The 14,036-nt window shown below is 43.0% G+C and overlaps 1 protein-coding gene across 1 annotated transcript in view; it reads left to right on the top strand.

Annotated features, from left to right (window-relative positions):
* Window positions 1–4,846, top strand: part of adcy8 (adenylate cyclase 8 (brain)) — a gene marked incomplete at its 3' end in the record, with an annotated part of 86,457 nt that extends 81,611 nt beyond the window's left edge. Inside the window, exons 15-18 of the mRNA XM_084546560.1 lie at window positions 1,659–1,805; window positions 2,689–2,781; window positions 3,921–4,035; window positions 4,347–4,846. Of these exons, the coding sequence (XP_084402686.1) occupies window positions 1,659–1,805; window positions 2,689–2,781; window positions 3,921–4,035; window positions 4,347–4,846 (855 nt within the window). The remainder of the gene's footprint in view (window positions 1–1,658; window positions 1,806–2,688; window positions 2,782–3,920; window positions 4,036–4,346) is intronic.
* Between the last annotated feature and the right edge of the window lie 9,190 nt (window positions 4,847–14,036).

Here is a 14,036-nt window from a genome sequence, read left to right as displayed (position 1 = left end):
AGAGAACACATTGATTTGTCTCTCGGTTGCAGCGGTGACTCAGACCAACTTTACAGAGTTTCTCTTTTCGTTTGTCTTACTTCTGCTGCTTGTTTCCTTCAGTTTAATTTCCCTTCGATGGAGTTGCTCTGCATTCATTTAAATCTTTACCACTGTGACGCCCTCAACCAATCCAGATCTTTACCAAATTCTGGTCCAAATCCATTCAGATGTTGAGGTGTAGATAAAACTAGGGAGAGCGAAAAAGATTTAATGAGATATATTTGTTAATAAAGTCAAGTTTAAAGGACGGCTGAGAACTTAGTGAACATCTCTAATGGGCTGCCAACAATTAAGGTGACAGATGAATGCGTTTAAATGTCCATCGTGTGTTTTATTTCTAACGGTGTTGGTCAACAGAGACGACAGCTGGAGTCAAACCGGCGTGTAGTCTCAGTCTGTCCCTGTCCTCCGTTATCGAATCCTCCGATCTTCTGCCGCAAACAAAGGTTGATGAATTATGAATGTGTCAGGAGGGGAGAGCAGATATTAGCGTGCTCGAGTGCCTGTTCCTAATTAAAAAAGGACACGATTAAAAATGCATCCATTAGGACAGTTTGGCTCGGATCATTTGTGGAATCAGTCAAATCGGTGACAGAAAGCTGAGCTTGTGTCTTTGCAAAGGTTCCAGTGCCTTGCTCAAAGACTCTGCGGCAGCATGTCAGTAGCATTCACCTGAAGTCTCCTGTTCTTCTGTCGGTTAAGTGTCGAGCTGAAGTGATGCTCCTGCAAATGTAGCCGTGGATCTGTGCAGAGGAAAACCAGACTCGGTGAAGCAAACTGATCCAAGTCCTGCAGGGAATAGACACAAGGAGAAGAATGTATTTATATAAAAAAAAAAGTCCATTCAGAAATAAAAGAATCAGTCGTCTGCATGTGTCTCAGGTGGATTCCGGCTTTAATGTAAAGAATGTCACAGTAAAGTCTTTATTTTTTACTGTATTGAGTAATTACACTTTGAAGTCGAGCAAAGAAAAACGAAACACAACAACTTCTCCTTAATTATTAAGTTGAACTGTTGAACTTGGTGGTGGAGATATTCCTGTAGTGACTCAATGAATGACTGCATGTGACATTAGCATGAGGAGACCTGCTGCTGGATGTCAACTGGCCTGCTGCGCTGCTGCTTGGTCACGTGTCAACATTGCCCTCCAGTGGTGGAGACAGTGTAGTACAGTTCAGATGCAAGAACTTATATTTTTCCTGCAGCAAATATCAAACAGTTTGAAAGAGGCTTGAACTGAATGTGGCAGAACAGACGTTTACACTTTCATCTGTCCAGACGACTTTAGTATTCAACCTCAAAAACAAAAAGAATGGAGAGAATGGACATGGATCTTCTGAGGGTGTCCTGTGGATGTTGTTAGTGGGGGGCCTTTGAGGGGAGGGGCCTCTGTGGATCATCCCACAGATACTAGATCAGTTTGGGATCTAGTGAATTTGGAGGCCAGGTCAACACCTTGTGCTGTTCTTCATGTTTTTTTGTCACAAGATGGTCAATGTTATTCACTTCTCCTGTCAGTGGTCATAATGTTGTGGCTGGTTGTGTATAATCTTAAATCTTAATTTTGCATTTCACAAACAACGAGTCACATAAACACCTTGCGTGTCCTCAACAGGAGCTGTACTCTCAGTCGTACGACGCCGTGGGCGTGATGTTCGCCTCCATCCCGGGCTTTGCAGACTTCTACTCCCAGACTGAGATGAATAACCAGGGCGTCGAGTGTCTGAGGCTCCTCAACGAAATCATTGCTGACTTTGACGAGGTGAGCCGCCTTCTTCCACTTCAGACTAACTTTTAAACACGTACGCCGCCGCCTTCCCATGTTGGATTAGAACGTCTCTTTAGAACTGATTAATGCAAAGACAGGAACACCAGGCACGAGGGCCGGCTCATTCATTTACACAAAGTGTGGACATTACTTGATGAAGTGCACTGCTGAGATGAACGCAGGTGCTGGAAAAAGATCAGACATCATTCATCTTGTCCAACGAAGGTGCATGACAGTAACTTCAGAAAAAATGAGATTTTGAAGCTGGCTTAGTTAAAGTAGAAGAGATATCTGAGCTGTAAAGTTTAATAGATTCAACCAGAAATACTGATTTCTGAGTTCTTCAGATTCTGAAGGAGTGAACGTCTCATGCTGAGGTTTCCCTAACACTCATGTTCACTTTATTTCCCCGTGGACAGACTCAAGTCCCGATCGAGTCTCCGAAACTGAACTGAAAGTTTTGTTTTGACAGAAAATGTCAAAGTGTCTTAATAAGCTGTGCTCTCTGCCGCCTCGGGCCTCTCCACAAACTTTCCAACACTTTCCCCTCAAAACTGGAAGCAGACCTCTCTGTTCTCCATCAGGGAACTCGTCTCCAGAGAGGCAGCGGTTCTTCACTTCAGCAGCAGACGAGATCAGAGACACAAAGGAGTTCATTAATACACGACTACTACTGTTAAAAAAATGTGTCACGATCATTGAGGAAAAAAAAAACAGTCTTACAAAACTCAGGACTTTAATTACGATCATAAAGTGATGGCAGAAGATGAGGTTACCACCATGTTAGATTCGTTTCGTTCTGGATGTTTTCAGAAATAAACTCTGGAAAGAGATTGGAACCAAAAAACATGTTCACATTGTTTCTGTATTTTCACAGTTGCTGGGTGAGGACCGCTTTCAGGACATCGAGAAGATCAAGACGATAGGCAGCACCTACATGGCCGTCTCTGGTCTATCACCTGAGAAACAGGTGAGGCAACGTGGTAATATCTGTATCAAACACAGAAGTAAGGCTTGTAGGTTAGAAACTGTAAATGCTGCTATAGCCACAAATTTGGTTTGGTTTACTAAATATATCAGGTAGCATGGAGAGAAGTTGAAACTGTTTGCCTCTCTGCTAATAGCAGCTCTTCCTACTTCCTAGCGTCCTAGCTAATAGTAGTTCTTCCTAGCCTCCCGGCTGCTGGTAGGTCTTCATAGCTTCCTACCATCCCACCTAATAGTAGCTCTTCCTAATATCCTAATCTCCCAGCTAATAGTAACTCTTCTTAGACTGCCAGCAAATAGTAGCCCTTCTTAGCTCCCTAGCCTCCCAGCTAATAGAAGCTCTGTATGGTATCCTAACGCCCCTGCTAATAGTAGCTCTTCCAAGCTTCCCAGCTAATAGTGGCTCATCCTAGCCTCCAGGCTAATAGTACGTCTCCCTAGCTTCCTAGCATCTCAGCTAATAGTAGTTCTTCCTAGCCTCCTGGCTACTAGTAGGTCTTCCTAGCCTCCTTGCTCATAGTAGCTCTTCCTAGCAAATAGTAACTCTTCTTAGCCTGCCAGAAAATTGTAGCTAAATGAAGCTCTTTATGGTATCCTAACGTCCCTGCTAATAGTAGCTCTTCCTAGCCTCTTAGTGTCCCAGCTTATAGTAGCTATTCCTCGCGTCTTAGCTTTCCAGCTAGTGGTCATGTGGTCATTAAAAGACCCTAGCAATGTGAGTTTCAGGTGGACAACCAGTTCTCCTTGTTTCAGCTTTCTGTTTTGTTTTTCTTTCACTGTCATCGCTGTCTGCTCACTAACTGTTAAAATCCTCTTATCTACTGTGTCATGTAGAAGTTTAATCAGGCTAAATAAACCAAACCGTCTCACTCTGACCTGGTGTTGGTGACAGGGAGACTCTGAGGCCAGCAGTTACGGAGCTGTTATAGACGGAATCCAGCTTCTTTAAGGAAGAAATTACACATATCCTAAATAAAACATACTCAACAGATCTAGAAAGACATTAGGAAAGGCTCCAGTAAAAGTAGGATGCCTCTGCTTCTTTACGTGACACCTGTCAGTTTCATCTCCCGCTGGTCCTGACGTCAGCTGACTCAGACTCTTGTGCTCTGACTCCCACAGCAGTGTGAAGATAAATGGCGTCACCTGTGTGCGCTGGCAGACTTCGCCATCGCCCTCAAAGAGAGCATCCAGGAGATCAACAAGCACTCCTTCAACAACTTTGAGCTGAGGATCGGTAAGGGCTCATCATGTAGTCTAAGTTCTTACATTTACACAACTGCTCCAGCTTAATTTATGACCTTCACCACCCCAGAAATGTAACGTCACGGCGTCACAGACTGTAAAGGCTGTGTAGTACTCACATGTCATAACAAGAATCCAAACCTTGTACCAGAATATATGTGAGAATCATTTTTAGATTCATTCTCCGTCTCGTCTTCATGCTCCAAGTGTGACAGACTTTAGAGCAGATGAAATATCTTCACAAATAAAGATGGAGCATCCTTCATCTGCCCCAACAGCTGATCCCCTGTGTGTCTTTGGCAGGTATGGCTCACGGCTCAGTGGTGGCAGGCGTGATCGGCGCCAAGAAGCCGCAGTACGACATCTGGGGGAAGACGGTGAACCTGGCCAGCCGCATGGACAGCACCGGTGTGAGCGGGAAGATCCAGGTGCCCGAGGACACCTACCTGATCCTGAAGGAGCGCGGCTTCGCCTTCGAGTACCGCGGCGAGATCTACGTGAAGGGCATCAGCGAGCAGGAGGGCAAGATCCGAACGCACTTCCTGCTGGGCCGGGTGCAGCCCAACCCGCTCATCATGCAGCCGCGCAAGATCACCGGCGAGTACTCGCTGGCCGCCGTGGTGCTCGGCCTGGTGCAGTCGCTCAACCGGCAGAAGCAAAAGCAGATCCTCAACGAGAACAACAACTCGGGCATCATGAAGGGCCACCACCACTACAACCGGAGGACGTTGTTAGCGCCCGGCGGCTCCGAGGTGGGAGGGGGCCATCACGCTGAAGCAGCTGATAAGACTGAGCTGTCCTGAAGAAGCAGCGCCGATGTCTCGGAGGCAGAAACAGTCCCAGTGGTTGAGTTAAACCTCCGTCGGTGAAGCTAAACGTTTTCCAACTAAACTTCTGCAGGAGTTTAGCTTCTCCTTCCTGGAAGCGCCGGCGCTGGCTCACTAAAATGTCACATATCTCTGTTTTTGTCAGCAGGTTTCATGTTTCATGAAAAAAAACAACCAATCAGTGAGAAGTTTGTAGGCAGGCTTAACAGCAAGAGGAGGATAATGGTGTGAATAAGATGGAGGAGGGCTGAGGTACTACCAGGTCTGGTTTTAAGGAGATGTTGGAGCTCTGACGTGTTCATCTGTCCTTTGTTTTTGCAACTTGTGAAAGTTAACGGACAGGAAATGATTTTGTTGCAGGTGCCAGCTCTTTTAATAACAGCTGAGTCAGGGTTGAACAGGCTGAGAGGATGTCTGTGAAGGTTCTTAGTCGTCCAGGTCACGGTTTATCCAACGAGCTCAAACAAGAGCAGCTGGACTTGGAGGGTTTCTTAAAGATGTTTCATCCACGTTTCTTCTTCCCACCGGTCGTTTAGAAATGAAGACATGAATGAAACGTCTTCAGTAAACTCTACCAGTCCAGTTGTTTTGGTTTCATCTTATTTTTTTCTAAGAGTGGGTGATGAAGACGAGTGAAAGAGAAGAAAACACTCAGACTACAGGAGCTTTTAAAAATCTGGTCAAACTTCAGATATGCTTCTTCTCTCTAAACTCACACACTTCTGGATTTAATTTCAGAGAGCTTTCAATGCACCATCTCACATGATCTCAAAGGGAGTCAGATGTAAACAAAATCCGCCGCTCTATACTCCGGTCCACTAGGTGGCGGTGTGTCAGTCAAACTAAAAGAGGAAGAAGCTGTAGAATTTATAGGAAAAGAATTTTGTAGCGACACAAATGAAAGCACAAGGCTAACTGGGTTCATTCAGGACTGGAGCTGAGTCAGTTTTAGCATCTGTCCATGGTAGCATGCTAGCTAACGTTAGCCGTTAGCTGTAATCTGGACCAAACCTCGGTACAGAGCTAAGTCTGGACCACGCTTCGGGGCCCAGAACTCCTGTAGCCTGAGTTTATCTTACAGTCATAACCAGAATCTACACAGGTGCACATGCACTGATGAGCCAAAACATTATGACCACCTTCCTAAAGGATGTTGGTCGTCCAGCTGAGTCTGAGTGGATCAGAGCCCAAAACTCAGTCGAGCACCGCGTCGTTGTACGTCCTGTAAGATCAGAGTTTCTCAGGTCTTCTCACCTGCTGGTTTCTCCTTCATCCAACACTCTGAGTGTCGACTCCTCGCCTCGACAGGGGCGTCTACGTTTAGTAACGTGCAACACAGAGAATCATGTTCAAGCCTCAAAGAGATCCACTGTAGATTTTGGGAAGGAAAAAAAAAGAAAAGAAAACTATGAAGCAATGTTTTATGGCGTGGTTCCCGTTTTATTTGCTCTCAGATGTGAGTGCATCGCCCCCAAAGCTGAGGAAGAAGACTGAAGACAAGTATCCATGGATATATATAAATATATATATAAAAAAATAAAAAATGCAGCTTTCAAATGTTGATTTTGTAAATGTTTTACGAGGAAGGAAGAAGCTCTCGGCCGGTTTGTTCGACCTCCAGGAAACACGCAGTGCATTTACACCGAATGTAAACAGAAGCTTTGTTTACCAGGAACCTCCAGAGAGTCTCTGAGCCACAAACCAGGAGACGGTGGAGTGTCTGGGACGAGTCACGATGACGACCTGGGACAGGAGCTGATCCTTCAACACCATGAATGTCGTGTATGAATGAATGAAGTCACCACTTCTTTTCCAGGGTCACCAGTTTGCTCCAACCCCCTCTGGCTCCTCCCGCTGTGGTTTAACTCAACCAGTGAGATTACTTCTGCCTCCTGAACGTCTCTTGCTTTGGATGAATGTTTGTTGAACTAGGAGGTGACGGTGGGGGAGGGAGGGAGGGAAGGAGGGAGGGATCTGGACGGGGCCACTGCGTTCTGTTTTCATCCTCCCTCGTCCCGTCGATGTCCGGTCCCCTCTGACTGTCTGATGCTCCTCCCCGTCGTTTCCCCTTTTTACGTCGCCCGGCCGCCGACCCGTCCTCGCCCAAACCCCTGGAACCCCGTCCCGCTCTGACCCTCACCCGGTGTCGATGTTTCTTTTTTGTATTTCTTTTATATATGAGAACACAATAAAAAGGGGTCTAATTTTTTATACAAGCCACGTGTCTGCTTTGATTTATTTATTTATTTATGACATTCATCAGACCGTCAGCTTTACATTTAGAAAGAAACGTTTAAAGCTCCTGAAGATCAGAGTGGATCTGAGACACAGACTGATAATGGAATGTGTTCAACATTAGACATGTTGACTATAATCTTTCTCTGCAAGAAAAATCAGACAGATGAGGTCAGGTGAGGTCAGGTAAAAGCCTCCCTCGTTATAAAACCAGTTACTGCAGCAGGATGAAGACTGAGAAGCAGTTGTGAAGCTCAGCACTCTCGTCTCTGGTCGTCTCCATCTTTGCCTGAGTCCACTTTAACTCAAACAGAGTCAAAGAGCTGGAGCTGAGGCTAAAGACAGCTAGCGTCCACCTGCCTGAAGTGGCCATGCCCTTAACTGTGCACAACAGTTTTTTACTGGTCTGTCAACGTGTTTATTTCACATTTAAACACAGAGGTCCATGGACTCTGTCCTCTAACTCTGTCCTCTAGTGGACATTAGAGGAAGTGCAGTTTTAGGGTGACTTTACTCTTAATCCCCAAATGTGGATGAATCCATTAATCCGCCACAGAAAATAGTCCCCAACAAAGACCCTATTTTATCAAGACAAGGTCAGTGCCTTAGAAAGTGTTTTTTTTTAATGTAAACTAATAATAAAGAAGTCGGAGGAGTTTGTCATGGCACAGTCTGATGTACTTCATGCTGATACTGACAGGTTTGTTCTTGCTCCAGAGGAAGAAGAACTCTCTTCTCTTCTTCTTCATCCTGATAAAGGTTTTGATGAATCACATGGTCAGACAAGCATGAAGCCAAGGAGCTGGGGATGAATCCAGACCATCTGGACTCTGAGCCGAGCCCATGGTTGATTGTCTGTATCCGTCCTGCTCTGCTGCAGACACGCCACCAATATGAAACATGATATATGAGCAAAGACAAAACAAATGTCTGCTCGCTCACAGGAAGAGGCTCCACTGACTCTAAGTGTCAAAAAACGAACCATCGTCAGAATAATCTAGAAAACCTCCCAGCCAGGTGGGAGGAGGCCGTGCTGGAGCAGGAACACTCACCTGGTCTCTATTTGCTCGTCAGCCGCTTCAGTATTTATTCCAACTCATTTCATTTGACTGGTTTTCTGCCTTTAGAGACATCACCTGTCTGTCTGTCTGTCTGGAGTTTCTTTGTGTGACAAGGCAAAAAAGAGCTTTTACTGGAATATAAATCATTTTAGACCTTTTTTTGAAACCAGAACCAACGTGTTTAATCTACTTTATGACTTAAAGTGTACATTATTTACCTCTTTTAGAAGGTTTTGGACTTTTTGCACGAGTCATATTTGTCAGTCTTGTCATTCCCGTACTTTTTTCCCCACTTTGCCTTTAAAGCACTACGAGTTTTTATTCCAACTCTCTTCATGGATGTAGCTCCTTTTTTTGCTTCTCATCTCATCATGTGATTTCGGTGCCTCCTGATCAACACAAGCAGTAATGCACACCTGGTTCACCTCCTAAATCTGGTCCCAAAATGCTGCTTGCAATGTATTTTCAGTGGTTTAGTTCCAATCAAGACTTCCCCAGTTTAAATCTTTATTTCACGTCATCCCAAATGTTACTGAAAAAAAAAAAAGTAGTGGTGTGTTTTAAGAAGGTAGCACACCTGGTTTATTACTGAGACAACAGAGATGCTTTGTGGGGTGAGGAAAAAACACTTGGACTGTTTTCTTTGTGTTCATGCATACAGAGGGAGCTGGACTCTGACTGGAGGTGGAGTTTTTTTTGCATCTTGCAGTTTGCAGGAGCATCCACTTGGTGGCAGTAGACAGCTGGTCAGGATCCTGAGTTATTCCATTCTCTGTGACCGTCCACCTCGTTTCTGAACTTTAGGGCTGAGCTGAGAACAACTGGAGAGATTATAAATGACCACACCACAACAAAACTGAGTTAGAATGGAGATGTGTGTGTAGTAAAAACATCCAGTGTGCATTTAGGTTTCATGTTAGTGTCTTTAAACTGTCTGCTGCTGCAAAAGCTGCACATTTCCCCACTGACATCTGGTCTTATCAAACCTTATTTCATTTCTTCAGACCACAAGAACCAGCGATGTTGCTTTCTGAGAACCAGTGTACACACCAAGGAACACGCCTTAAAATCCCCTGCTAAGCTCAGTAACACAGCCCAAAAACTAATGAATTAACATTTTATGCTTCTGCCCTTTAACGGGGAAATGGATGATTTTATTAAAAATGACAAATTTGACTATTATTCTCAAAAATGAAACCCTAACATTGTGGAATTAATGATTTTATTGTGTCATGGCTAAAGATATTAAAAATGTGGTTTTAATGGAAGTCAATGGGACACTTTTGTACAAAATTTTAAATCTGATGCTACAAAAAATAATAATGCAATCAAGTCAATATTTTAGATAATCTTGGTCATATCCAAGACTGATTTGAAAAATAAATAAATAAATGTCCCAGACTGCCAACATTAGTTTTATGGAAAATAAAATTATTTTTTTTTATGTTTTTTTCATAAAGAAACATCAGTGACTTTAGATAATCAAACTGGCATTTAAAGGGTTAAAATTTTTGGCAGTTTTGCAAAGTGCTGAAGTGGTTTAAGAGATTTATGCAGAAAAAAGTTGAGTTTTTATAGCAGAATTTTTGTCCTTAATGACTCAAGAGGGAAGTGAATTTCTTTTCACAGTGTTCTGTTGACCTATTAGGATCTTCAGAATATAAACTCAGGTACCCTAGAAAACACAGAGATGATAGAAAAATCAAACAAACCTGCAGCTGATTAGATTTTTATTTGGATTTAAATGAATGTCCCGCGTTGTAGCTTTAATTTACCCTTTGCAAATATTTACAATCAGCTGCCTTCACATTCAGCAGAGCAGCATGAATGTGAATCTATTATTTAGAGTATTTGAACAACAGTGTGTGACTCATGGATGTGCACAGGCGGCTGATGCTACGTTGCTAAAGCTACTCCTATTATCTGCACAGCCACAGAGCGCTGCAGGCAAACAGGTGGATTAAAGGAGCCACAGCACACTGACTGGGAAAGTCACACGTCTGATTTATTGTCACTTCACTGTCGCACAAAGCAGCTCCAAATGCTCCAAGACAGAGACGTCACCAGTGGAAAATAAATCAGAGAATCAAGAATGAACGACTCTGCAGCATCTGGTCAAACACAAACACATTCAGGAGAAATTGATTGTTGGTCTCGTTTCCCTCCCCCGTATAGATTTTCTGTTAGACATGAAGGAGGAGGAGGAAGCAACAGGGAAGAGGCAGAGATGTGGAGAATGGGGTTGCCATGGTGATGACGGCACGTCGAGGCTTCAGTGTGACTGTACTGTAAGTGAATGCGTGAGCGTGTTTGCTGGCAGATGAAGACAGGTCTGTGGTATTTCTGAGAACGACAATAAAAACAAAAACAAAAAAACAAACCAACACTGACGCTGATCTGCTTAAAGGCCCGCACACTCAAACAGGTGATTCATTCTGGCCAATCTGAGCTCAGCTCAGGGTGAAGCTGAAACATCAGAAGACGTTCAGACTGGTGGAGGTGGAAACCAGTTTAATGAGATGCTCAGAGGAAGCCAGTCAGAAAAATACACAAATTAAAATCTGAGAAAAGGGTTTGTGGTGGAGACTTGGTCTGGAGTCACTGATTTGTGTTTGTGTTTGCATCATTCTGGATCTGAATTAAAGTGTCTCAGGCAAAATTAATATAAATATAAATTAGTTTTATACAACAGTAGTTTCATGATCAGATGAGAGAACCGGCGTTGTATCTTAAAGGCACCAAACTAGCATTGTTTTTATTAATTATTTACAGAGATCAGAGGTCAGGGTGTCGGCAGTGGAGGTGTGGTGATGAGATAGATGGATCTGCAAATACTGTTTTGATGTATTATTTATAGAGTATATAGGTCACTGAGACTGATGGGAGGAGTTTGGGGTGGATGGATGAGTCAACAAAACAAATTAGAGTTCAGTGGAAGAGAAGGACTCTTTTAATCTTAATCTGCAATTTTATTATTGTAACATGATGTAAACATTTTGTAAGAACTTATTTTATGACAAACCTGGATCTTTCTGGCCTGGAAGCCAGAACAAGTTCCTCCCGCCCACAAAATGTATGCAGAAAGTTGAAGGACTGATCATGCTGTGTGGTGATGGACAGAACAGTGACGGTAGTCATACACGGGGTTAAATTAGTTCAGATTGGTCGAAGGACTATCTGTTTGATGCAGAGGTATTTTATTTCCCTGTATCAGTTGAAACACGCCTCACAATAAAATCCAGATGGAGATAAGATAAGAACCGAGTCTGACTTCTCCAGGCTAGGATCTTCCAACAAATACTAAACATGATGTACATGGCCTTTAAGAGTGAAGATAAATTATATTGTATGTTTATATTTTGTCAAAGTTGTGTCAAATTGTCCCTTATTCACTAATGTAACAGAGAAGGAGAAACATAATTATTCATATTCATCCCTCTCCCTTTAACTCCACTTTGGTCGTCACCATCTCCTTTAGCTGCTAAATGCTCCACCTTCTTCACCAGTTTACAGTCTTTTTAAAAGACACAAACATTTTTTCCTCGCTGTCTGAAATTAAATCAGACTAAACCTCTCCTGTTTTAGGTCAGTTAGTTATTACCAAAATTATTTCTATTTGCTAAATGCCACAATAATGAGAGAGAATTTCTTAGAGAATTTGTTATTACTTTCTTCAAAGTCAGAAGTTTACATACACAAAGATTACTATGTCTTTAAACAATGAAGGAAATCTCTGATGATGATGTAATGGCTTTGGAAGCTTCTGATAGGTTAACAGACAACATCTGAGTTAATTGGAGGCACACCTGTGGATGTATTTTAAGGCTACACCTCAAACACACTGCTTCCTTGTTTGACATCATGGGAAAATCAAAAGAAGTCAGCCAAGATATCAGGAAGAGAACTGTGGAGCTCCACAACTCTGATTCATCCTTGGATACAATTTCCAGATGCTTGAAGGTGCCACGTTCATCTGTTCAAACAATTATACTCAAGTATAGACACCATGGGAATGTCCAGCCATCATACCGCTCAGGAAGGAGACGGGTTCTATGTCCCAGAGATGAACGTGTTTTGGTCTGAAACGTGTGAATCAACCCCAGAACAAAAGCTAAAGACCTTGTCAAGATGATGGCTAAAGCTGGTAAGAGAGTGCCATTCTCCGCAGTGAAACGAGTCCTGTACCGAGTATGGACTGAAAGGCCACTCAGAGAGGAAGAAGCCATTACTCCAAAAGCAACATAAAAAAAGCCAGATTACAGTTTGCAATTGCACACAGGGACAAAGACCTTAATTTCTGGAGACATGTCCCGTGATCTGATGAAACTAAAGTGGAACTGTTCGGCCATAATGACCATCGTTACATTTGGAGGAAAAAGGGGGAAGCTTGTAAGCCTGAGAACACCATCCCAACTGTGAAGTATGGGGGTGGTAGCATCATGTTGTGGGGCTGCTTTGCAGCAGGAGGAACTAGTGCACTTCATAAAATAGACGGCATCATGAGGAAAGAACATTATGTGGAAATATTGAAGCAACATCTCAAGACATCAGCCAGGAAGTTAAAGCTTGGATGCAAATGGGTCTTCCAAATGGACAATGACCCTAAGTATACTGCCAAAGTAGTTACAAAGTGGCTTAAGGAACAAAATCAACGTTTTGGAGAGGCCATCACAAAGCCCCAATCTCTATCCCATAGAAAATTTGTGGGCAGATCTGAAAAGGCGTGTGCGAGCGAGATGGCCTACAACCCTGACTCAGTTACACAAGTTCTGTCAGGAGGAATGGACCAGAATTCCAGCAGACTATTGTGAGAAGCTTGTAGAAGGATACCCAAAACCTTTGACCCAAGTCATACAGTTTAAAAGCAATGCTACCAAATACTAAGGAAATGTATGTAAACTTCTGACTTTCAAGAAAGTAATAAAAAATTCTCTAAGAAATTGTCTCTCTCATTATTGTGGCATTTAGCAAATAGCAATAATTTTGGTAATCCTAACTGACCTAAAAAGGGAGAGGTTTAGTCTGATTTAAGTTCAAACAGTGAGGAAAAAAGTTTTAACACAGTGTATGTAAACATCTGGTTTCAACTGTACGTGTGTACATCAAAACATTTTTAGTGATGAAAAGGAGCTTCACATTACTAAAGATGTAATGCTCTTGATCAATAGTGTGATTCTGATTCTGAAGAAACAGTGCAAACAACATGTTTTATTTTTTTTTTACATTTTTTAATTTTTTTATGGGTTTTTCTTGTAATTTGTAGATTTCAGTTTCTACCATTGACCTTTGCTGAACATTCCTCCCTTTGCCAGCGTGGTACAATTTTAGGTGTCTCTTCCTGGCTGCTAAATATGGACGGATACAGATAAGTGACTGGATGGCCCATGCCCCATATACGTGTTTACAGTACACATTGGAAGGAGAGACGAGGTGGAAGAGATTAATCAAATTAAACATTTTCGGCCTCAAATGTCAAAAGAAAGGTAATTTGTTTTTAGCAGTGATTCTAAATCCTCACTTCAGACCTCCCTGTGAAGTTCATTAAGGTTGAGATGTTTTGACGAGATCTGCTGCCATCTCAACATAGACATGAATTTATGATGGGCGCCACTCTCAGGACAAACTTTACATCCCTTAGATTTCCTCCATTCTCCGGCTCCATGGGGCCACTGCCACGACTGGCTGACTTGCATCCTCAGAGAGACCGTGGCATCACAGCTGAGCTCCGATTATTAGCCCACAGCTTGAGAGCCTGGATCAAGCCATTTATTCCCAGCTAAATAAAACCCTCTGTTCAGGCGCCATCGACCGGCTGCATCAACGGCAAATGATCATGAACTGGACGTGGAGGCAGAAGAAGGACGTGAGAG

Source organism: Chelon labrosus (assembly GCF_963514085.1).
Source record: "Chelon labrosus genome assembly, chromosome: 6".
NCBI lineage: Eukaryota > Metazoa > Chordata > Actinopteri > Mugiliformes > Mugilidae > Chelon > Chelon labrosus.
This window is presented reverse-complemented; position numbering and strand designations above follow the sequence as displayed.